This window comes from Rhinoraja longicauda, chromosome 33 (assembly GCF_053455715.1).
Source record: "Rhinoraja longicauda isolate Sanriku21f chromosome 33, sRhiLon1.1, whole genome shotgun sequence".
NCBI lineage: Eukaryota > Metazoa > Chordata > Chondrichthyes > Rajiformes > Arhynchobatidae > Rhinoraja > Rhinoraja longicauda.
Genome location: NC_135985.1, coordinates 11,909,128 through 11,934,448, shown reverse-complemented (window position 1 = coordinate 11,934,448; position 25,321 = coordinate 11,909,128). Strand labels below are relative to the sequence as shown.

The window sequence follows — 25,321 nt, the reverse complement described above, 5'->3', positions numbered from 1 at the left end:
TTTTTTTTTTTTCTTTTTCTTGCATTCATCAACACAGAACACGGGGTCCTTCCGTCGGTGAGCACACTCGGTGACTGCTCATCCCAGAGTCAGCTCAGAGCTGTGGTCCTACAGCGTAAGTACAGGTCTCTTTGGGGAATGCAGAGACTGTGCCGGGTGCTGTCTGCAAACTTGGAAGCGCCGTCCGGGTTGTCTCAGCGTTTTTATTCAAGCGGAAAATATTTTAAAATACTTAAAGAAAGTCCAAGAGGCCGTTAAAGCTCAATGGAAATCAACGGAATTCTGCTTTGGTTCTAAAAGATTCAGCGCCCGGCAGGAAAGACAAAAACAATGAGAGACTGGGCTGATTTAACACGTCCCACTTTCTCGCTGCCAACAGGTGACGCTAATTGCATCATTTCAAACCCATGGCAATTGAACAGAAGAAAACCTGATAACGATTCTGAAGTACAATATTAACCCGTCTTCCACAGATATGAGCAGGTTTTATTGAATTTCTAAGAGAGTTATCCTGGACAAATGCTCCAATCTGCAGCCACATTGTAAAGGTAATAAAACGAAGCACAGATTTCGTACTTTGCAATGAAATCATATGTGGAGCAACATCATTCCAGCTTTCTTCAATAACTCGAATCTCTCCGCTGGGATAAACACCGACTGATTATTTGAGTTGTTTAGTTAGAAGAGAAACATCTGAGGTATATGGTTTTCAAACAGACTTCTGTATTAGAAATATATATTTAATCATCCGAAAATCACAGTTTCACTTTATCAGCCATTTTCAGTGCGGAATTTTGCACGGGAATCCCTGCAGATCACTCCTTTCTCCTCGCCCTCTCTGAGCCGGGAGCACCTTTGTTCGGCTGACAATACAGAGACACTAGATGCTGTTGGCAGGGATCGTCTTACTGGCAGAACTTTACAAAGTCTTCCTCTTCATGCTGCACCAATTAGCCTGAATACCGAGGTACGTGCTCTCCTTTTCATTTGCAATGTTCCTGTTTGTGACGGCGTTTGTGTTTTTATTATGTAAACACGTCCAGCGGATGTCAGACATCAACTTTAAGCAGCCCGGTCCGTGCGAGTTATGTACTGCTGTCATTCTATGTTCTCATTCTCATGCAATATCCGAACTCTACGGAAACAGTCGGAACGTGATTTTCTTTTAAACTAACGCCAGTAAAATATATATGCTCAAACCATAATTGAATCACGGCGCAGCGTGAAAAAGGCTACAATTTGTTATCGTTTTAATCTGCTGATGGCACCGTTAAATTCAATAACAAATGAAACATGTTGATAATTCCTGTTTACCTCGTGATCTTGCCGTCTTAAAAATACACCAGCGTGGAACAATTTCCAATCCGCTAATTAAATCTGGGTGTAACGGGACTGTTCTGGTATGTGGCCTTTCTGGTGTTAAACAATTGCGGCAAACGATTCGAATTTCAACGCGGATTCCCGTTTCATTAAATTGACCAACAGAGCCTCCAAAAGGATGCCCACGCTAACCTCCGGCAACTGTAAATTAACACTCAGCCTACCAGCCCGTTAGACACGAGGATTGCTTCACCGGGTTGTCAGTATTGCTGATATCATATTCGGATACACGGAGTAAGATTGACTGCATATTGTGTCAGCGTAAACTGTGGGAGATACTTCCTCTGAAAGCTGAAATTACGTCCTAAACACTGTAATGCAAAGGCTGTGATCAATTCACGATACATTGCCTCCAAGACGCACCGCCACACTTATACTCTGATCGCTTTTATGTGGAAGTGCGTGCTTTATATTTGGGGTTTTATTGATAATAGATAGATAAGTGAATTAGATGTTGAATAAATACCAGGAAATTAAAATTCTTCGTTGCATGCGTAGAAATAATTTCAGATGTGAGCTTGTGGGAGTCATTATCGAAGTGCACATTTCTTGGCAAACTTGTTGGGATAATAAAATCGGATTCGCAACAAAATGAACTTGAAGGTTCAATTCTTAAGTTGTTTTCTTTTTAAATGAGTGTTTCACTCCGCGGGTGAATAAATGACAGCAAATGAAAAACTGTGCTTGGCAGCAGACAATCTCGGTCTGACTTCTGTGACTTGGGAGAATAATATCATTTCTGGCGACGTATCCGAAGCTCCAATGTGTCCATCTGCATTTTAAAGTTTCCCAGATACTTTACCTAAACAAGTTCACAAAGAGACGAATAGACTGCCCTTTAACGCAATCTTTGGTGGGTTCTCTTTTTCTGATGATTATAATAAATATTTCTCTGCCGCCTTAAAGCAAATTATATAGCTGAGTGGTTTACGGGTTTCCTGTCGTTTAAAGACCGTTGCTCAGATTGAAGCAGGAATCAGACATTAATATGGATTGGATGCAAACACGCCATTGACATACTTTCATCTCCTCTTTACACAATATTTAGAGATTGGGTCCAGACCCGAAACGTTATCTGCTTATTCCCTCCATGGATGCTGCCCGATCTGTTGAATTCCTCCAGCACTTTGTGTTTTACTCAAGATTCCAGCATCTGCAGTTTCTTGTGCCTCCAATCTAGAAATTGTCTACTGGAAGGAATTGCAAATTGCCAGATTAATGTAGGCACTGTCATATTTAAGTGCTTTTCAATTAGTTATAGTTTAAACTAGTTAGAAGATAATCAAAATTGAATTCTACTTATCACATTTATTTTGCACACAAATGTATTCTCTTTGTCATATAAAGCATTTTCATACAGAACCCCCCCCCCCCCAACTCCCACGACTTAAGGGCATCTCAAAGGCTTCACGGCCAATGAAGCAAATTATCAGATTATGTTATTGAGAGATGTGATATCTTAGATTAAAGAGCTACGTTTTGCCATGTAATTGACAATAATTATACGGAGTTACAGCTGAAATTGATCCTCAGTGTTCACTATTTGGCTGTCTTTCCTCTGTGAACTGAGGCCATAGCAAACTATTCACTGCCGTTCAGTTTACGGGAAGGCCATTCCTGTTGAAACGGACATTATCTCTCACCAATAGAACACCTTAAAATAGTTGCATTTAGCATTTCAGTGGATGAAATGTCGGGATGTTAAAGTTGCTGGGTAAACTCCACCGAGTTGGAGCTGGAAACGGAGGGAATTGATGTGCATGGGAACTGATATTTTTTTAATGTTCATATAAGAAAATAACTGCAGATGCTGGTACAAATCGAAGGTATTTATTCACAAAATGCTGGAGTAACTCAGCAGGTCAGGCAGCATCTCAGGAGAGAAGGAATGGGTGACGTTTCGGGTCGAGACCTAAATGTTCATGATAGTTTGTTTTTATTTAAATTACTTTGCCTTTTAGCGTGAAAGAATTCCCCACGAACAGCCAGCGATGGGGCTGTGGTTTCAACAGATGAGGAGCGGAGCGGGTGGCTTTTTAACCCTGTCTTGCCGCTGGAAACCGGGTGCTTTGTGTCCAAGGTTCCCAGCGGCGGTGACCGAGGGGGATGCGGCGCTGCCGTCTGATAGCTCGGAGCTGCAGCAGCCGCTGCTCTGCTCCCACCCCGAACCGATTTTGTGGGATGAAAGAACAGGGGATCTTGGGAAAGGCTGGATGGTGCCCGAACTTCCGTTTTTTTTGTTTGCCAGCAGGATTTCAATACAAATGTAGTGTATTTGAACCCGGTTGAGAGCAACGCGCCAAAACCAGTGCAAATACAATAATCCTCTTCCTTGGGTCAACTAAATGGTTCGACAAATGTCACATGTTGCTTTCTGTGTTAGATGTGATGGCCCTCCATAAATCTTTCTAACTTCATTTCGATTGATCGGCTCCCCTTCCGCTACCTTTCAATCGCGTGGGGATCGCTGAGTCCAGCGGCGAACAAGCAGACATTTGAAAATAAATTGCAGCAGCAAACGAATAAAACTGAGCATAAAACAGCGAAAATCATGATTGAACGCAGGTTTCTGTCAAGAAAACTGGCGCTAGTTTCTACATTTGGATTTATATTCATTCAATCTCTTTGAGTACTTTTGTGGTGATTATTGTTAAACTAAATCAGATTTAGAAATCCCACACTCTTAATTAAAATTACATTCATACCACCATCATGTTTGAGAGTTCCATTAAATTGAAAGTAAGATATGTTGTGGCAGACACAAGAGACTGCAGATGCTGGAATCTTGAGTGAAAAGCAGACTGTTGGATATCTTGTTAAGTTCGAACAAAAATGACAAAAATAAACATTATTTCAACTAAGTATGAATAACTCAACACGTTATTTATTGTTAATATGATAAAGCGATTTCCTTTCTAACGGCATCAATTAATTCCAAAGATTGTTTCGTTTGTCCAGATCTAACTTTGATCTTCCAATGTCCATGACAATGAAATAGTTTCACTCAACAAGACACGATTCCAATGCACAGTTAAAATTATTCCAAGTTTAAAAACTGTGTGTATAGCCTATCTTTATTAACATGAACAGTTGCATGATTTATAAGTAACATTATTACCACTGCCATCTATTTGTTGATACGGTTCTGTTCTCTTCTACTGATGCTAGTTATTTCGAAACCTTATATATTCAGTAAACATTGCCTCCAGGATGAACATGTGTGTGTATATTGGTCTCTCCACTGCAGAAAGATAACATCTGACTGGCCATGTGTGTAATTCGACCCCATCAACTAATCTGCCGTCAATCAAATACAGGGGAAAACATACCGCTGCCTACCGCGCAAACAAAGGATCCTTCGCACTCATTGTCATTCATTTTTTTGCACTCTCAACATCCACCAAGATGCAACGTGCAAAACCAAGTGTAGGCATTAGATTGCACACTGCATATTCAGTCCCCTGCAGAGAAGGTGTTCCAGGGCAGGCAGGCAGGGATTGATTCCTCGTTGCAAGCTCGGAGGGATACAACGTCTTCAACACGGCGTGGTGACGCGGCTCAGCCCTCTCACTCTCCCCCCCCCCCCCCCCCCACCAAAAAAATGTCCGCCTGAAGGATCGGCGGTTGCGGAGGGCTGAGGCCGCCTCACGCGCTTCCCGCCCGCCGCGCTTCCCGCCCGCCCGCCCAGCGCGAGGAGGCCGGCACGGTTGCCCGATCGCGGGGTGAGGGAGTCGAAGCCCTCACCCTAGTGCGCTGGAGGTTGGATGTTTGACGGGGAGGGGGAGCGAGAAGGGGAGGGGAAGGGGGACGGACAAAGTTGAGGCGGCAGGGTGGGAGGCGAGTTTTGTTGTTCGAAGGCGGCGGGAGCCTGGGGCTGGGCCGGGCCTCGGGAGGGCAAGAGCGGGGTAACTGGGAGGCCGGAGGGAGGAGAGGCACCATCGCATCGGCTGGAAACGTCGCCCTGTGCCCTCTCCGGGAGAGTGGGACGGCCGCAGCTCCCCCGCTTAAAACTCCCTCTCAGAAAGAGGGAGGAAGCATCTGTGAAGGAGTTCGGCCCCTTCACCCCAACGCCGAGCAAACACCGCTGGAGGCTGCTCTGCACAAAACTTAATACTGGTGATTTACCCTCTTAAAAACACTTACATGGGATTTGCCAGTCGAGGTTAACTAGCCTTTGTCATGTGGAATGATAGCAGATTACTTGTCATTTCTGGTAAAGTAACGTGTGGTTGGGAAGGGACGCGCTTTCTTTATGAGGTAGGAGTCTGATCATGTAGATTTTTACTTGCACAGCAAGTTCCCTCGAGTTTTATTTGTTAGAGAGTTGGAATCGTGGATTTTAAATCTTCCTTCATTCTTCTGCTCCTCGAGTCCCAGCAAACTTTTAGAGCACTTGTTGGGGGTTTTAAATATATATATATATATACAACTAAATGCATTGTTTTTTTAAGTAATGTGGATTATCTGTGTTTTGTTCATAGGTTTAGTGAGAATAATTCAAGATGAATCCACAGCAGCGGATGGCCGCTATAGGAACGGACAAGGAATTGAGCGATCTGCTGGATTTTAGTGCGGTACGATGCTTGAAGGCTTTATCTGTAACATGTTTTGCCCATCACACAAACCATGTGAGATGGTTTAGTCGCAAAGGAGCTCTTGAAGTTTTACATTATGTCTAGACTTCAAGTCCAGTAGTTTTGAAGGGACAGATTCACTTGGAAAGTGCTACAATTTTTTGTGAGATTTATTTAGTACATGTTTAATTTTCAGGTCAGCATTGAATTATTTTAGAATGTTTTCTCCTTGCCTAAAGTTGGCTGTCGATGCTTTGACTAGCTCCAGCTTTCACCTGATCAGTATCGTTAGTGTGGTGGAAATGGCAAATACATTTTTATTTAAATCGTCCAGTACTATGTTTTTATTAGAAGTCTCTCTTCATCAGTTTTGCAATTTCTGGTCCTGATGATCAGTAAAGGCATTCCTTACAATATATTGTAATTGGTATTGATTTTTTAAAAAGTAATTACATCACAGTCCTTGTTTCAATCACAAATGCAGATTTTGTGTATTGTATTATCTTTTTAAATTGGTTTAAATGTATTAAAACATTTGAGTAAACTCTTTAATCTTAATGTCTTTTTTAGATGTTTTCTCCTCCTGTTAATAGTGGAAAAAATGGACCAACTACACTTGCAAGCAGTCAGTTTGGTGGCTCCGGTAAGATTTAAATACTGTCTATAATAAGTCTATAATAAGTATTTTGAAATGATTTCATTAAGAGACAATTTATTTTTCTAATTGTCCGTCATGGATGTATCAGTCTTTTGGAGGTTTGTTAGTGCTGACATGTTCTGAATGCTGGTACTTCAAATGTCTCTTTTTCATGTCTTCATCGTAAGCCACAGTGAAGATGAGTGGGGAGATGTTAAGATCATAAATCTTTGGAGGTTTTCAGGATTAGTGCAGAGATAAGTCATATGGTCTGCTATTTACTGTTTTAGGAAGCATAGATTGAAAATGAAATATTGTTCAGTTTGTGAAATTAAAACTGAAAGATTTTTTGAAATGGCTATTACATTTTCATATGTAGGATTAAGCTGAATTTGTTCTGTCAAAAATGGAATTATCCCCTATACTAATGGTTATTAATTATGTGTACGTTTTGTAATAATGTTTCCTTGGGTAATGTCGGAGGCCAGAGAGTGGACTTGTATTTCGCAATATGTAGCACTAAAGAAGAATTGCAAAATGGACCAAAAGCTCTATATCTATGTTGAGCTACCCCCCCCCCCCCCCAAATGTTTGGTTATCTTGTCGTTTTTCACTGAGATGTGTGACGAGTTGTGAGAGGTTTATGTCGTTGGGTCAATAAAGAAGATTGCTTTTAAGCATACTATTAAGTGTAAAATGGGAAAATGAAACAGTTTTGGTCATGTAATTTTTCTACATGGTCAGCTCTCTAGTTATATTTGTTTAACTACATTTTCGATGGAATATGCATCTTTGTCGGCAGTATTTTGCTCATGGTTGAATGTTGGATAATTTTATTGATTTTTTTTGTAGTATATTAACTGGAGAATCTTAAATTTTGACTTTGTATATATCTTTTGTTTTTGACTATGCATTTTGATTCAAGTTTACCAAAACTAGTCCAAGTTTGAAACGTTATACTGTATTGCCTCATGGTACCATTTGGATACTTGCACAACCGTTGATAATCAGTGAAGGAAATTGTTGACTGTAATTTTTATTTGAAGGAAATAATTTGCCCTCTTTTCCACAGATTTTATTACCGTTTCTTAAATTTTAAGGATTTAAAAAAAAATCTGTGGTAATATTCCATTTGTTTAATTGAATTAAATATTGAGTATCAAGGAGAAAATAGTGATTTTCAAGAAACTAGTTGCACATGTGAATATAAAACAGCAATTTAATTAGGCATTTAAATGTATTGACTTTTGCTTGTTTCACATGTCATCTAAACGTAATCATACATTCCTGTTCTGAGGTTGCTGGTTTAAAGTCAATGAATTTTTGGTTGATTTTGCAAAATTATCATATAAATGATGATTTTCCAAAGTTAATGAGTCTTATGCAGGTTATTGATCTTTCAGATATTGTTGTTAACAGCTTATCTAGCATTGTAAGTAGAAAATCAGGGCATGTTGACATGTCTCACTGAATGAAGATGATAGTACAAAGATGTTTATTTGGAAACATTTGAAATGCACAGTCTCACTTGCACACCTTGACTTGGTTTTTCTGACCAGTTATTGCCCAACTAACTTGAATGCCATTTATTTTCTTCAATATTCTGTTTTTAAGTCCTCATGCCAATATCATTGTTGGCTGTATATCATTTGGTGGATTCTTGTGAGGTTGTGGATTCGGGTCTTATTTTGGAGACTGGCAAACAAATCCAAATTGACATGAGAATAGAATGCTGGAAACAAACAGCGGTCAGGCAGCATTTGTAATGTTAACTGTTTCTATTTCCACAGATGTGCTAAGTCCTGCTGAATCTTTGTAGCATTTTCTATTTATTTTAATTTTCCATTATGTACATTTTTTTAAAGGGACACATTGGTGTAGTACTAACAGAGTGCTGCACTGTTGGAGTTGTTCTCTTTTGGATGAGATTTAAGTTCCCATTTAATTCCAAATGGAGAAACAAGATAATGATTCCTTTAATCAACTGTTTTAAAATAGATGAACAAGCATTTAACTTGATTTTGCTCTATTTACCTCATCAGTTACTTCAGTTTAGAATGGAGATGAAGAGGAGTTTCTTTAGCCACAGGGTGGCGAGTCACAGGTGGCTGTGGAGGCCAAGTCATTGGGCATTTTTAAAGTGGAGATGAATCGGTTCTTGATTAGTAAGGGTGTTAAAAAGTTATGAGGAGAAGGCAGGAAAATAGGATTGGGAGAGAAAAATAGATCATCCATGATTGAATGGCAGAGGAGATGCCTGAATAGCTTTATTCTGCTTCTATGTCTTATGATCTTACCTACATAACGAAAATGTATAGAATACCATGTGGCTTCCCGACCACACAATACAAATGAAAATATCTTTTGAGTTTCGATAATTGACCTTATCTTATAGTGCACTTATTCTGAGATGTGGGAGTCGCGCATTGGGAGTTGGAATAAAGTTTTTTAATCAGCTACTCCGACTACACAATTATACATTGCATAGATTATAGAAATATCGAACTCATTGGTTTAGTTGTAACTTGTATTGTAAAAAGAAAATATGGAATTGGATTTTTTGTAAATGTAACAGATTTCAGTTGTTGTACATAAATCAGGAGGTTTCAAAGAGTGAATAACAGAATAGAAGGATTGAGAACAGATACTTGAGAACACAGCCTTTTTTTTGCTGATATCTGCATTTTGCATATTTACTGGTGCATGGTTGCTTCTAATTCCATAAGTATTTAACAACATTTGTGACAGTAAAATAGTTTATTAAAAATCTTAACTGAATATTAAATTTAGTGCATATGGCAGCAAACGATTGCATGATCGTTGTTCGCAGTTTGCAATTTAAGAGTGAAAGATATTTTGCCAATTCAATATAAAAAAAAATCACAGTTACTTTTGATGACTGCAGTTAACAGTATACCTTGCTAAGCATATTTAGCTCTGAATTTTGAAGTTTTTTGTGTAACATTTTAATTTTTTTTTTAAATCATCGGTTCCAGTGATGGGAAGCTTGGGTGTTTTTTGGGTGAGAAAGCTGAGGGAAGATTGCTGAAGATGCTTGAAATTATAGTGCACCAAATCAAAACATATTGCTTCTTATGGTATGAGTAAGTGGATGTCGCGAGTGCAAAGTTTGGAGTTGACCAGCAAATAGTCCAGGGATAACAAGAATATCCACGTCAGACACCCTATTTATTGATTATAGCTCTGCCTTCAACAAAATCGGAACTAAATTCCTGGACCTAGGCCTCAGCATCTGCTTCTGTAACTGGATCCTTGACTTCCTCACCTGTCGGCCGCAATCGGTAAGGTTGCGCAGTAAAACATCCTCTACGATAATTCTCAAGACCTGTGCTCCGCAAGCTAGGTCCTCAGCCCTTTACTGTACTCCATGTACATTCACAACTGTGTAGCCAAATTCTGCTTCCATCAGCCCTTTCCCCATCTGAATTGACTTCATCTACATGTCAAGTTGCCTCTGGAAAGCAACCAACGTAATCAAGGACCACTTACACCTTTGTCACTCCTCCCTCCCCCTTAGGTTAGGCAGACGGTGCAAAAGACTGAAAGCAACGTACCAGATCCAAGAACAGCTTCTGCTCCTGCTATTATCAGATTTTTGAACAGACCGCTCATGCTAAGGATGAATTCCTAATCAACCTTGTTGCGGCCCTTGCATTTTTATTATCTGCGCTTTCTTTGTGGCTGTAATATTATATTTCTCTTTTAGTATTATCTGTTGTATCGTGTATGGTATGATCCCACTTGTGTTTGATCCGTCTGGATAGCACACAAAACAAAGTTTTGCATTGTATTTCAGTACATGTGACAATAATATACTAATATGGATTCTAAGATATTTGTACCGTAAATATTGAAGTGCCATTAATTATCTTAAAGTTGATAAAGAGCATGATGCATAAATGCTCATAGGAATGCTTTTTACATGGTGTTTAGTTTTAAACAAGGTTGTGCAACCTTGTGCAACATATTTTTGCAAATACAGTTTTGTTCCCAAAAGCCAGACAATCTATTTCCAGTCATTGCTTGCAAAGGGAACTGAAGATTGAACTGCTTGTTTGGAGCATTCCGAATTAAATATTTGGTGCATTTTAGATGCTCATGGATCTGCAATGGCATTCCTAATGACAGTTTAGGTCAGAATTCCATTCTTAGCCATTGACCAGAATGTTGTTTATTTTGGCATAGGGTTATAGGATTCTATGGGTTATAGGATTCTGGATTAGGTCGCTTAATATTTTCAGTAGAAAGACACACTGAACAGCGTTGTAGATTTTGACAATGTTGTTGTCAATGATGACAGACTTGAACAGTGAATATTTACCTTTGAAGACTTGTTACTTTTGATAGATTTGATGTCGTTGAATCAATAGTGGTAGTTAGTGGTATTATGAATAGTGGCATTCTTTCACGCAAAGTGTTTTTTATTTACTCCTCTGTAAGCTTAACATTCCAATATTGAAGTACAAAAAGCACATTTAGTTGAGAGAAAGGGTGAAAGAGTTTTTGTTTGCTGGATAGATTATTTTCCAATATTGTCCATTGATTTTAACAGTTAACTGGCACCTATAGAATGATATTTTATATTTTATTGTCATATTATACTATAATATAATAATAATAGTAATAAAGTACCTTTATTGTCATCCAAAAACATGTTTTTGGACAAATTTCGTTACCTACAGTCAACAATGAGAGGCAATAAAAAAGAAGCAATAAAACACACAATCACAAAAACCAACATAAAACAAAAAACATCCATCACAGTGAGTCTCCTCCAGTCACCTCCTTACTGTGAAGGAAGGCCAGGATGTCTTCTCTCTTCCTTGCAGTTTTCTCCCGTGGACAGGCAGTCGAAATTGCCACGTCGTGGCTCCCGACAATGACATCCCGACATATAGACGCCTTGTGTCCTGGCTGCCTCACCTGGCCTAAGTGCTGCTTTTTTGGGGGGGGGGGTTCATGTATGCCTTTGTAATTTTGTCTGGATTAAAGGAGGTGCCAGAAAATTGTAAGTGGGCCAAAACCTGGAAGCACTGGGGTGATTTTCCCCAATGTTACATCTGCAAAAGCCTTTAATCTTTAAAAAAAATAAAATCAAAATATACTTTATTCGAGAAATAAATATATACAAAACATGATCCTTACAAGACATCATCCGACATTGTTGGAAGCTATACATACATTCAATACTATTTACACAAATTACACAAATTTACCCCTCACCCTTGCCACTCATGTGGCCCACTGGCGTGGAATCCCTTCCCTTATTTTGAAGGGCGTCTCCACCACACCCTGCCACCCATATCCAGCAGCGGAAGGACACTGGACTGCGGCCCTCCCCCGCAGTACCTTGGCGTTGGCTGCACCAAGCTTCAGTGCGTCCCTCAGCACGTACTACTGCAGTCTGCAGCGGGCCAGTCGGCAACATTCCCCGAAGGACAGCTCGCTCCACTGGGAGGTCAACAAAGCGCGGGCAGACCAAAGAGTGTCTTTCACCGAGTTGATGACCTTCCAGCAGCACTTGATGTCAGTCTCTGAATACGTCCCTGGCAACAGTCCGTAAATTACAGAGTCCTCTGACGGAGCTGTTTGGTGGAATATCTCGGAACAGGGACCCTTGCAAACCTCGCCAGACTCTCTTTGCAAATTCACACTCTGCGAAGAGGTTTGTCGACTGTCTCCTCTCCATAGCAGCCGTCCCGAGGGCAGCGTGCGCTGGTAGTGAGGCTCCGGCGGTGCAGGAAGGATCTGACTGGGAGGGCTCCCCTCACCACCAGCCAAGCCAGGTGTTGGTGCTTGTTAGTGAGTTCTGGCGATGAGGCATTTCGCTAGACAAGCTGGGCATTCTGCTCTGGGAACCACGCCACAGGATCCATGGAGTTATTTCCCTGCAGGACGTTCCGTGCTGACCACTGCCCGATGGACGTGGTCAAAGGTGTTGGTCCGGAAGAACCTTTCCACGAACGACAGATGGTGCGGCAATGTCCAGCTGACTGGCATATTGTGTGGCATCTGCGCCAGGCCAATTCTTCGCAACACCGGGGACAGGTGGAACCTCAGCAGGTAGTGGCACTTGGTGCTCATGTGCTTTGGCTCTACGCTCCGCCTGATGTAGCCACACACAAAGGTGGCCATCAGGGTGAGGGCGACATTGGGCGTGCTTTTATCCCCGTTGTCTGCTGACTTGTGCATTGTGGCCCATTGCATCTGGTCCATCCTCGACCCCCAGATGAACTGGAAGACGGCCCGGGTGATCCCTGTGGCGTAGGAGGGAGGGACAGGCCACACTTGCAACGAGTACAGCTGCCCCGAGAGCACCTCATAGCCGATGACCAGATTTTTCCCCGTTATAGAGAGGGAGCGCTGCTTCCACAGCTCCAGCTTCGTCCTCACCTTGGCTATCCACTCCAGCCAATTCTTGTCACATGCCTCAGCCACCCTGAACCAGATCCCCAGCACCTTCAAGAAGTCAGACGATGGTGAAGGGGATGGAAGATCGGTCGGGCCAGTTGCCAAAGAGCATGACCTCACTCTTCCTGCGGTTCACCCTGGCTCCCGTGGCCGACTCAAACTGGCCGCAGACGCTAATTAATCTGCGGATCGACCCTGGATCCGAGCAGAAGAAGGTGACGTCGTCCATGTACAGGAAGGTTTTGACCTGAGTGCCCCCACTGCCAGGCAATGTCACTCCTTTTTATGCTCATTCCTGATGGATTCGGCAAAAGGTTCAATACAACAGACGAACAAGACGGGAGAGTGGGCAACCCTGCCTGACTCCAGACGTGACGGGGAAGCTGTCTGATTCCCACCCATTGATTTGGACTGCAAAAGCCTTTAAATCCACTGGAGGATAAGCAGTCTAATGTCAATAGTCTTCTCCCAAGCCAGTGTCCATATCATTTAAGTCTGAATACATTAACTTGGTTTCAATGGGCAGGTATTTGTTTAAAGCCAGACTTCTGAAAGCCACCTCCCCTTTTGTGCTTATCATGGCAAGCAGTTACCAAGTTGATGGAAGAAATTATTCAAGGTTGTTCTTGATTACGGGTAATGTTCCTTATTGACTCGTGCCAAGCACTCAACTGGAAATCTAGAAATATTGTTGTTCTGTAACCATGCTTTGTAAAAGTGCCATGAATTGGGCAATTGCAAATGGAGAAAGAACAGAATTGGAGAAATGCAGAGATCTAATATCCATATATATTGTGCCTTGGTTCCCAGAAAGTGGGTTCAATATTCTTAAATTTGGTATTTTGCAAGTTGCTTTTAGTAGAACTTTCCTTTTAAATGCTTTTTTAGGGTTTGGTAACCTAATGGAGTTGCCTATTGTGCTTTTGCATCACCTTTAAGCGGTCCAATGTGTGTTATTTAAATAGAAGTTGTTTATTTTTGGGTGCCCAGCTGACCTTTTAACAAGTGTCCTGCTTAATTCTTTGGAAGATATAATTGAAAATTGCTGTCTCTTTGAATGACTGGCTGTTTTTGAAATGTTTGAGTTTGGGCATCATTCGTGTGTCATAGATAATTTCAATCATTCTCGCTGAGGAGCACGTTTCCATGGCAATTGTGATCTATTGAAAGGAAGTGATGCCTCGGGAAGCTGCAGAATCGTTTACTCTATGTGGAAAGATTTGTCTGATTGCATATAAAAGATTAATTTAATATTGAAAATAGGCATTCAACTTTAAATATGGTTTAATGTCTGCCTTAAATTGGTGTGTCTGTTCCTCCTTGCAAATGTTTCCCCATATTTTTGAAAAATACTACTAGTTTATAATGAGTGAAAAGGTTGTTGATTAACGACAGCTATAGCAAATTTAAACAACTCGATACTACATGGTAGTGCAAATTAGATCACCTTTAAGGAAAGGGGTACAAATATACATTGAGCAGAACACTCAGTAGCTAAAATTTGTTTTTAATAAGATCATGGTTGACCTGGTTATAACATAATTTTTGTCTAGCCATGGTAATCTTGCACACCCTTGTTTGCAAGTATCTCCGCCTTAACAATATTCAACGACTAGCCCCTGCAAGTTGCCCAACTCTTCTGAAGAAGTGAAGAAATGTAATCTTTTTTAAATGGGGAAAGTCCTAATTTTTAACCCAATCCTGTAGTTTTAGATTCTTCTGAGAAGGAAATGTCATCTCCACATTTACATGACCTTTTTGTTTTGGTCATTCGCTATTGCTATTCTAAACTCTAGCAGAAACAAAACTTAGCCTATCCAAGCTTTGCTCATTAGACAACTCACCCACTCCAGATACGAGTATGGTAAGCTTTCTCTGAAGTCCTTCCAGCTCATTATGTTTCTCCCTCAATGAGACCAATGATGTACACAGCACTCCAGATGTAGTCTCCAAGATGTAAGGCAAGCCCTCTTACTTATTTATTGCTCACGGAATTGAATACATGAGAACATTGTGGCTTTTCTAATACTTGCTGGGCCTTCGTACTGACACTGCAATTTGCCCACTAAAAAAACAGATTTTCTGCAATCTCTTGCCATTGAGATAAAATGCTGCTGCTTTTCATGTTGAGATGGACAGTTTCACATTTTCCTGCATTATACCCGATTTACCGGATCTTTGCTCGTCACTTGATTAGTGAGCGCAGGGATAAGTGTTCCCTGCAGCAGTATAAGATTTACTTGGTTCTAAATTTGGTTTTGCTAATGCATTTGCACTTTAAAAAAAAAGGAAAGATGCTACTTTTGTGGTTTTATTACATTAAAAAGGAAGCTGAGTCTGCAGCATAAGGAAAATTGCCAGTTGACATTCTGGGTCTAAAAGGCAAATTTGGTAAATTCATGCTGTTTTCAAGTCATCTTTATGAATTCTGAGTCAGTTTTGAGTAAATAATATGCCAATATTTGTGCAAGCTAAATCAGTGTTCTTGAAGAACATAATTTTAGCAAAATTAATTTGACATTTTTAATTGTTATTCTGATTCATTCATTTGCTAGTTTAAATTTTAATGAATTGGCATGAACATAAATGGAATTTCTTGATTCTCTAGCTGCACCTCTAAATATTAGTGGCTTACAATCATAAATATACAATATTTCTGTAATGAAGCATTATATTCGACTATTGAGTAAAATTATAGATGTCAACTGGCTTTTAAAATTTCCTTCAGATATTCATTCATAAACAGACTCTCTCGTAATTCTTCTTAAGGTCCTCCCACCATGATTACTATGATGGATTATTTCCTCCCCCACCCCAACTAGCATGAAGCAGAAGATGCATTTATCCTTGAGGCAATAGTAAGTCGATCCCATAAATCTTTCAATAGCATTGAAACTCGGACAAATGCAGGGAAATGCCTTTAAAAAAAAAAAGAAGACCAGCTGTGTAATTTAAGTTTGCTATAACTTCTGTATTTCACTTCGCTCACCCCCCCCCCCCCCCCCCCCCCCGGGTGAAATGGTTTGGGTCAATTTTGCAGTGTTATGTTTTCTGCGTGATCTTGCAATGATAGATTTTGGAAATGCATTGGAAGGCCATTGGGAACATTTTTTGTGGATGTTAGGCTCACAACATTGAGAATGCATACCGATGCTGTTTGCAGTTAGTGTCATGATTATTTTGATGGAATAGATATCTGCACATTTTTTTTATTTTCCCACCCATTTTTCTATTATCCCTGTTTATATCTCATAAATAGTGTGAACCTGCTGATTAGTTCCTTTGTTTAATTGTTGATTTGGTGCAATAGCCTTATCACCAATTATTACAATTTATACATCTGTGATTGAATCTTAAACATTAATAACTATGTCTGAAAATGACTCGCACAGCCAAATGTATGTCACGGAACTCAAGTCTTCGACAATTTCATCTGGGTTTCCAATAATGCCAATTTGCTGAAACAATTTGACAAAATTGGTGAGAAAGAAACTTGCCTAGATGCTTTAAAAAAAAATGTAGTTGCATCTAATTTTGTAACTTGTATCTCTATGTTCTTGGCATACGAGGATCTATTTTCACCTGATCTTTCTAATATACCGATTTATTTTGATTAGCTTGTAGTATGTGGCATTCAGATCACGGCCCATTTCGTTAGATTAATGGCTCCTTCAATTTTGTTATCGCAGAATTGTATATAGTAGGATTGACATAATAAATGATTTTAATTTAATCTTGGTGAAGAATTCAAGAGGCTAAATTAAATGTTAACCTGAAGCCATAGCAGAATCTGGTCTGTTGAAGCTCTCATTGGCTTCCTGTGATAATTGATTCTCCTAAGTCTTAAATGTCTCCGTAGGTTTCGAAACAAGACTTTTAAAAATATGCCAATTTACTCGTTATATTCAGATCTTTTCGGTATATGGGTCTGAGAATTATTTTCCTTGTCTTTATGAATACGGTTCTGCTCTCATCTAATTTGACAACCAGCGAACAGTTTTATTTTGTTTTGCCATGTTAACTAACCCTACAGATTTTAGGCATGTGCATGTTTTTTTTTGTTTTGAATTTGACAGTATAACAGTATAACAGAACTTTATTGTCATTCGGTATAAATACCGAACGAAATTTCAGCAGTCACAAGACACAGCAAAAAAGAAAAGAACACAGGACACACGACCCCAACACAAACATCCATCACAGTGACTCCAAACACCCCCTCACTATGCCCTTAATTAGAATTGACAGTCACAGCTGAATTCAGAGTGATGGGGGTTGTCATTAAAATATAACTATCTAAACTAGTAATGAAGTAATAGATTGTAACATTCTCATTTTTCAGGATCTCTAACTAGTATCTTCAGTTTATTTGTTTTGTGGAATCTGACCCTCTATGGGATAATTGAAGTAAATGGAGGAAATGGGTTTCACGAAAATGCTGAATGAGAACATGAAGATCATTAAGTAAGGTTAGTTGAAGTAAGTTTTGTGGAAAGCACAAACACTGTCAAAGGCAAGTTGTTTTGAATGGGTTCTGTCTTAAGATTTCTGTGTAATTTCACTGTCTTGAATGACCTGCACATCAGTTGGAATGGGCATAGTTAGATTATTCTCTCGTGGACATTTGGGCAAATGTACAATCCATTTGTGGCAAGAAAAGGAAGACAATAGATCAGAAATTTGATCTCTTGTCTGATTTGGCTGATATTAGTTGATGTTTTGGCTGCTGCAATTTCTCAATGCCCCCAAGTGATGAAGAGCAGAAAATGTGAGCTAGTTTCCAGCTGCTTGAGAAGTATCAATGAGTTGGATGTCTTCAGGATTCTGCCCAGTGCTGAATGTGGTTTGCACAGAAGTGAGCATTTTAAGGAAGAGTCTGTATTTCGATCTTTCTACTCATAAAGTCCTCCACTTAAAATTTGAGTGTATATTCATCCATCCAGTTATTTTTTACTGAAATTACATTGTAGACTCGTTTGTGGTTAATATTTTTTAAGTTTTAAGATACAAACACTTGGACCAATATTTCATGCTTAAAGTTTGATTTTAATACTGAGATACATTCATCAACTTGGTTAAAACAACTGCTGATGCTTGGGGGAAATAAAGCTTTTGTCCCAACTTTCAAGTTGGAAACTCTCGGAGATAATTTTTGCATTCACCATGATCCTTGAATAAACTTGAGGACTTGGAATGCTACTTAATGCCAAGAAATAACTATCATTAGATATTGGACAGATTCATTCTTCAAACATTGAGTAAAATTGCAGTTTAACTGACCGTATAATTTCCCAGCCACTGCCTTGAAACCCAATATTCTGTCAGTGAAGGTCTTCTGTTAAAAATGCATACGAAATCTCCCCTACATGTTAAATGCAGTAAATCCTTTCATGTGTTTAAGTTAAAATATTTTACTATTTTGGTTGGAACGCACAGATCTTCCACTGCCACTGAATCCCAAAATCTTTTGTGGGCTCCAAATATGGCTTAACAAGACTTTTAAGCTATTTGGTTCTTTTGCTAATGAAATTATTCAAGATATTGAATTTGGGTTATCCCTGGGGGGGGGGGGGGGGATTTAATTTTAAAGTGTGAAATTATTCAGCGAATTGGCAAAAGTTCAACCTTTTCCACATCCATGTGTTTTGTTTTAAAAGTAGGTTGCTGCCTCTACTTTTGTCCACATGGTTCAGGGTGGTAAATCCTAATCTCATGCAAATGAAAGTCTTGGTGCTCTGCAAACCTTGCCTGCGAAGTAATCTCCTGGAGTCAGTGGGGGAATATTTAGTTTTTGGTGTTCAGTTGTTTATGGAATGTATCCTTGTGAAAATTGTTGACTGCGAATGCAGATTTTGTGGTTGAGTTTCAATGCCAGAAAAACAAGGGCATTTATTTTTTTTGGCATTTAAATGCTTTATTTCCTTGTGTGTTTTAAGGACATGATATAATTAGTTAAAGATATTATCAGAAAATAACTGCAGATGCTGGTACAAATCGAAGGTATTTATTCACAAAATGCTGGAGTAACTCAGCAGATCAGGCAGCATCTCAGGAGCGAAGGAATGGGTGACGTTTCGGGTCGAGACCCTTCTTCAGACGCAAATATAATTGGTTAAATCAGTAAGACATCCCTAAACATTTTACAATCAGTGAAATATTTTCCAAATGCACCCATTTTTAAGGCAAATAAATTGAAGAATGGAATGACTATGGTGGTGATTGAGGCATTAAATGCAACTCGCATGTGTCTCCTCTGTACCCCGCAGCTCCGCCCCTGCTCTCCCTAGTCGCAACAGAAGCAAGAGTCCCTCTAGTCCTTGCATTTCACCCCATCAGCCATCGCATACAACAGATAATCATCTGACATTTTCGCCACCTCCAATGCAATCCCATCACTAGTCACATCTTTCCATAACCAACTTTCCACCTTCTGCAGAGACCGTTCCCTCTGCAACTCCCTGGTTAACCCGTCACTTCCCACCCAAACAACCCCCTGCCCGGGTACCTTCCCCTGCAATCGCAGGAAATGCAGCAGTGTCCCTTTACCACCTCCCTCGACTCTGTCCAGTGACCCAGACAGTCCTTTCAGGTTAGGCAGAGATTCACTTGGACCTCCAACTTCATCTACCGTATCCATTGTTCAAGATGTGGACTCTTATACATCGGCGAGACCAAACGTAGACTGGGCGATTGTTTCGCTGAACACCTTCACTCAGTCTGCCTGGACCTACCTGATCTCCCGGTTGCTAAACCCTTTAATTCTCCTTCCCATTCCCACACTGATCTTTCTGTCCTTGGTCTCCTCCATTGTCAGAGTGATGCTAAACGCAAATTGGAGGAATAGCATCTCATATTTCGCTTAGGCAGCTTTCAGCCCAGTGGTATGATTTTGATTTCTCTAACTTCAAGTAACCCCAGCATTCCCTCTCTCTCCATCCCTCAACCACCCAAGCCGCACCAGCTTCCCGTTTTCACCCAACAAACAGCTGACAATGGCCCGTTTCTTTTATCATTGTTACTTTTTTGCATATCTTTCATTCGTTGTTCTATGTCTCCTGTTTCCCTTCCCAAGACTTTCAGCCTGAAGAAGGGTCTCGACCCGAAACGTCACCCATTCCTTCTCTCCAGAGATGCTGCCTGTCCCGCTGAGTTACTCCAGCTTTTTGTATCTTCAGTTTAAACCAGCATCTGCAGTTCCTTTCTACACATAAATTTACAATTGTTATTGTATTATACTCACAATTTTTCAGGATTTTATAGTGGGAAATGACTTTGTAGCATTAACAAATGAAATAGAAAGTTGCATGCGAGTTTGCAGTTTTGTAGTTAATTCATTTTTACACCAGATATGCTGGATTTTATTCATCAGGAAGGGAAATATTTTTTTCCTTGAACATTCCACAGCTTTTCACCTTGTGATTTCCCTGTGTAATTTTTAATTCATCCAATTAAAAAAAACCCATTTCTTATGATTACTGGGTGGAATAATATAATTATGTCCCCCACTCAAATATATTTAGTGTAGATCATCAACCCGTTCTTCTTTAACTCTTCCTCTGCCCAACCTGTACATTTAGTTTTTTTGGCAGTCTATGTGCTATCTTAAGCCTTTCCCAGTCATGTTGCTAAAATCAAGGCTTGAACTAAAAGGTTGGGTGCGTGTGAAGATTACAGTTGAACCTCCACACTGGTAGTATAAGAAAATAACTGCAGATGCTGGTACAAATCGATTTATTCACAAAATGCTGGAGTAACTCAGCAGGTCAGGCAGCATCTCGGGAGAGAAGGAATGGGTGACGTTTCGGGTCGAGACCCTTCTTCAGACTGATGTCGGGGGTGGGACAAAGGAAGGATATAGGTGGAGACAGGAAGATAGAGGGAGATCTGGGAAGGAGGAGGGGAAGGGAGGGACAGAGGAGATATCTGAAGTTGGAGAAGTCGACGTTCATACCACCGGGCCGCAAACTGCCCAGGCGAAATATGAGGTGCTGCTCCTCCAATTTCCGGCGGGCCTCACTATGGCACTGGAGGAGGCCCATGACAGAGAGGTCAGACTGGGAATGGGAGGGGGAGTTGAAGTGCTGGGCCACCGGGAGATCAGTGGCGTTAATGCGGACCGAGCGCAGGTGTTCAGCGAAGCGATCGCCGAGTGACCGAGCGCAGGTGTTCAGCGAAGCGATCGCCGAGTTGACCGAGCGCAGGTGTTCAGCGAAGCGATCGCCGAGTTGACCTCCACACTGGTAGTCCATATCGAAGAATCTGGCTGGTGAACTTGTAGTCCAATTAATTTTATCCAGTTCTGCTTTTATTTCCTGGAATGATGGCTTAGACGAAGGGATTAAAAGTACCATTAGCAAAATTTGCAGATGATACTAAGCTGGGGGGTAGTGTGAATTGTCAGGAAGATGCAATAAGGCTGCAGGATGACTTGGACAGGTTGCGTGAGTGGGCAGATACATGGCAGATGCAGTTTAATGTAGATAAGTGTGAGGTTATTCACTTTAGAAGTAAGAATAGAAAGGCAGATTATTATCTGAATGGTGTCAAGTTAGGAGGAGGGGGAGTTCAACGAGATCTGGGTGTCCTAGTGCATCAGTCAATGAAAGGAAGCATGCAGGTACAGCAGGCAGTGAAGAAAGCCAATGGAATGTTGGCCTTCATAACAAGAGGAGTTGAGTATAGGAGCAAAGAGGTCCTTCTACAGTTGTACCGGGCCCTGGTGAGACCGCACCTGGAGTACTGTGTGCAGTTTTGGTCTCCAAATTTGAGGATGGATATTCTTGCTATGGAGGGCGTGCAGCGTAGGTTCACTAGGTTAATTCCCGGAATGGCGGGACTGTCGTATGTTGAAAGGCTGGAGTGATTGGGCTTGTATACACTGGAATTTGGAAGGATGAGGGGGGATCTTATTGAAACATATAAGATAATTAGGGGATTGGACACATTAGAGGCAGGAAACATGTTCCCAATGTTGGGGGAGTCCAGAACAAGGGGCCACAGTTTAAGAATAAGGGGTAGGCCATTTAGAATGGAGATGAGGAAGAACTTTTTCAGTCAGAGAGTGGTGAAGGTGTGGAATTCTCTGCCTCAGAAGGCAGTGGAGGCCAGTTCGTTGGATGCTTTCAAGAGAGAGCTGGATAGAGCTCTTAAGGATAGCGGAGTGAGGGGGTATGGGGAGAAGGCAGGAACGGGGGTACTGATTGAGAGTGATCAGCCATGATCGCATTGAATGGCGGTGCTGGCTCGAAGGGCTGAATAGCCTACTCCTGCACCTATTGTCTATTGTCTATTGTCTAACTCTGAAGTGTTTTTGGGCACGAGGAGTTTCTTGCAGAGTGAGGTGTGCCGGCTGTGCTCTCTACTGCCTAGATTAACAATCGAGTAGGCTGTTAGTGTAGACAAGCAAGGGGCAGAATATTCTGTGGGCATGCAGAGTTCATTGGAGAGTTTGACATTTCAGCAGAGGTTTTGCTGGATGGATGAAAATACTTTGGAGTTGGGCTTACGCCTATCCTCTGCAAAGAAAAACTTGTAATTGTTGGCAGTATTGGCAGTTCCACTAACCGGTATTTAAGCAATCTGCTCTTTTGCTCCTCGCTTTGCTTCCGCTTTATTGAAAACTGAGCCTAAATTCAGCTGTGCCAAGGTGTTACCAATATGTTCCAAGTAATTGTGTTTTGTTAAATGGGATAATAAGGGGCTGTTTCTCAAATAGTTTTAAAGATGCCAATGTTTTGAGGCAACAGAAGCGGACCATTTGGCACTAATGATGGTCTGCTTGAGCCTTGTCCAATCTTTCCTCCATTAAATCTATAAACTGTATTTCTCTGTTCCCTTTTTCATTGCACGAGTTTATCTTCCCCTATGTTGCTAGTGTTTGCTTCAGCTGCATGTTATGTATGGTATCCTCATTGGTATTTGCTTGTAGATTTTTTTGACAAGACATTCACTATATTTTGATTATTCAGGACTTGGTAAATGTAATTGTGCAATATTCTGAAATTCTGAATTAAATAACTTCCTTAAATAATACTGAGATTGAAATTGGTTGGGGGAATCATGTGAAATTGAGCCGAATTGCAAGGATGCACAGTGTAAACGATGTATCAAAACTATTTTGATTTTGAATGATAGTTGTGACTTCGACCATTTTTAAGTCAAGAAGCATGTTCCATAAAATTCTGTAAATAAAAATATGCTCTGGGGGAGTGTGTATTAAGTATAGACTCTGGCTCTAGCAGTTCTGTGATTTCCTGTAATCCGAATCAGGTATTGTGCATTGATAAAATATGCCATATTTCTCATGGACCTGTAATATAGCCTCATACATTAGAATGCAAATTGAGTGCATGCAAATCAGTGCAGTATTTTTGTAGGATTAGCAATTGCTTCGGCTTAGGGTTATTGTGATGTGATTCACGAAATGTATTATGAGAAAAAAAATCTTGGAGTGAAGGCTAGACTTGGTCTTTATTCACCAAGATTATATTAAATGATGATTAGCTGAATATCTCTGGATTCTGCCAAAAACAAGTAGAAGACAGTGCAGAGAAAATACAGCATGGTGAAAATCAACAAATCACTTTGCCTGATGTGTATTGCATGCAAATAAGATCAGCATTGTTTATTAATATTTCCTGCTTTAAAGATGATGAATTTGGAGTTTGTGGTGTAAAGCTGTTAATTCAAACCGACAGTTGTAGAAAAGAAAATTGTTTATTTAACTCGATGAACCAAGTGATGATTTAGCACACTACATTGCCGAAGTTAAATGTTGTTTAAAACTCATTGATAGGATTTGGCAATGGTCGAATCTAGTTTAAGATAAGACAAGATGAGCCATCATATTGAACTGTTGCAATCAGTGTGGCGAGAATGATCCTACAGTGCTATGGGGTAAGGGAATCAAGTAATTTGTTCACAATTATGTTGTTTTAATATATAAATCACTAAAATAGAAGTCTGTGTGTATAGGCCTTCCCCAGGCAATGAATAGGTTTTGTTTTTAAATGTCCATGAATCTACTTTTGTCCGTAAATTGGAAAATACATAATCACTATAGTACCATACCTCCACAACATTGTAATGAAAGTCATCAGAAGCACAAGACTGACCAGAACAATTCCTAAACGTTTAGAGATGGGAAACTGGTTTTGCCATTTGTAAGAATGAACATATGTACACTGAACTTTTGAAGATTTAGAGGCAAATGCGTTCAGGTGGGCACCATGGAAGAATTGGGCCGAAGGATCTGTTTTATTGCTGTTTAACTCTGATTCTCAGGGAGCTTGTTCATATGTACAGTGACAAAAGGCAGGTGTTTGTAATCCAACAGTAATTGTGTTCTTTGTCTCATTGCTTAAAGGTAACTACAGTTATGGCATCTTTGAGGTTTACAGTGATATCCTTCTTTCAGTATGCTCAGTAAGATTATGGGTACATAACTAAAGCTCTTTGGATTATGGGTACATAACTAAAGTTTTGATACTTTAGTGGCAAGACTTTTGGCCCCCAAAGCCACTTATTTTATTGTCTGGAAACAAAAGTTTTAACATCGAAAAGAAAGACAAAGTGCTGGAGTAACTCAGTGGGTCATATCATATCATATCATATATATACAGCCGGAAACAGGCCTTCTCGGCCCACCAAGTCCGTGCCGCCCAGTGATCCCCGTACACATTAACACTATCCTACACCCACTAGGGACAATTTTTTTTTTTTTTTTTTTTTACATTTACCCAGCCAATTAACCTACATACCTGTACGTCTTTGGAGTGTGGGAGGAAACCGAAGATCTCGGAGAAAACCCACGCAGGTCACGGGGAGAACGTACAAACTCCTTACAGTGCAGCACCCGTAGTCAGGATCGAACCTGAGTCTCCGGCGCTGCATTCGCTGTAAAGCAGCAACTCTATCACTGCTCTACCGTGCTGCCCACAGCGTGTCTGGATAGCATTGGTAGGTGATGTTTAGGGTTGGGACCCTTCTTCAGACTGATTGTGGTTGGGGCAGGGAAGCTGGTAGAGAGGTGGGACAAAGACAAAGCCTGGCAAGTGAAAGGGTGATAGGTAAATACAGGTAAAGTGCAGGTGGGGGGGAGTTTTGTGGGGTCTTTTGAATGCTTTGACATTGAATATGTGACAATACTTCTGCTGATGCAAATGGTTTGTTGCTGCTGATGTTTTGCTGCCAGGTTGATTGGGTTAATAGAGCAGATTAGGCAATGTTAAGCTCAGTTAACCTTTCGTGGAGTGGATGATGTAGACATCTTTGCGATCGCTTGGATGATATAATCAAA

General features: G+C 40.5%; 1 protein-coding gene across 7 annotated transcripts in view; it reads left to right on the top strand.

The window, feature by feature from the left end:
- Positions 1-248: 248 nt before the first annotated feature.
- Positions 249-25,321, top strand: part of tcf12 (transcription factor 12) — a 178,271-nt gene continuing 153,198 nt past the window's right edge. For 4 of the 7 annotated variants that reach the window (XM_078427052.1, XM_078427049.1, XM_078427054.1 and 1 more), the window contains exons 1-3: positions 5,026-5,139; positions 5,862-5,954; positions 6,525-6,597. In XM_078427052.1, the coding sequence (XP_078283178.1) occupies positions 5,883-5,954; positions 6,525-6,597 (145 nt within the window). In that variant the 5' untranslated portion in view covers positions 5,026-5,139; positions 5,862-5,882. Of the gene's footprint in view, positions 968-5,025; positions 5,140-5,333; positions 5,497-5,861; positions 5,955-6,524; positions 6,598-25,321 lie in introns of those variants that run through there. The other 3 variants (XM_078427058.1, XM_078427050.1, XM_078427051.1) reach the window with 2 other exon arrangements.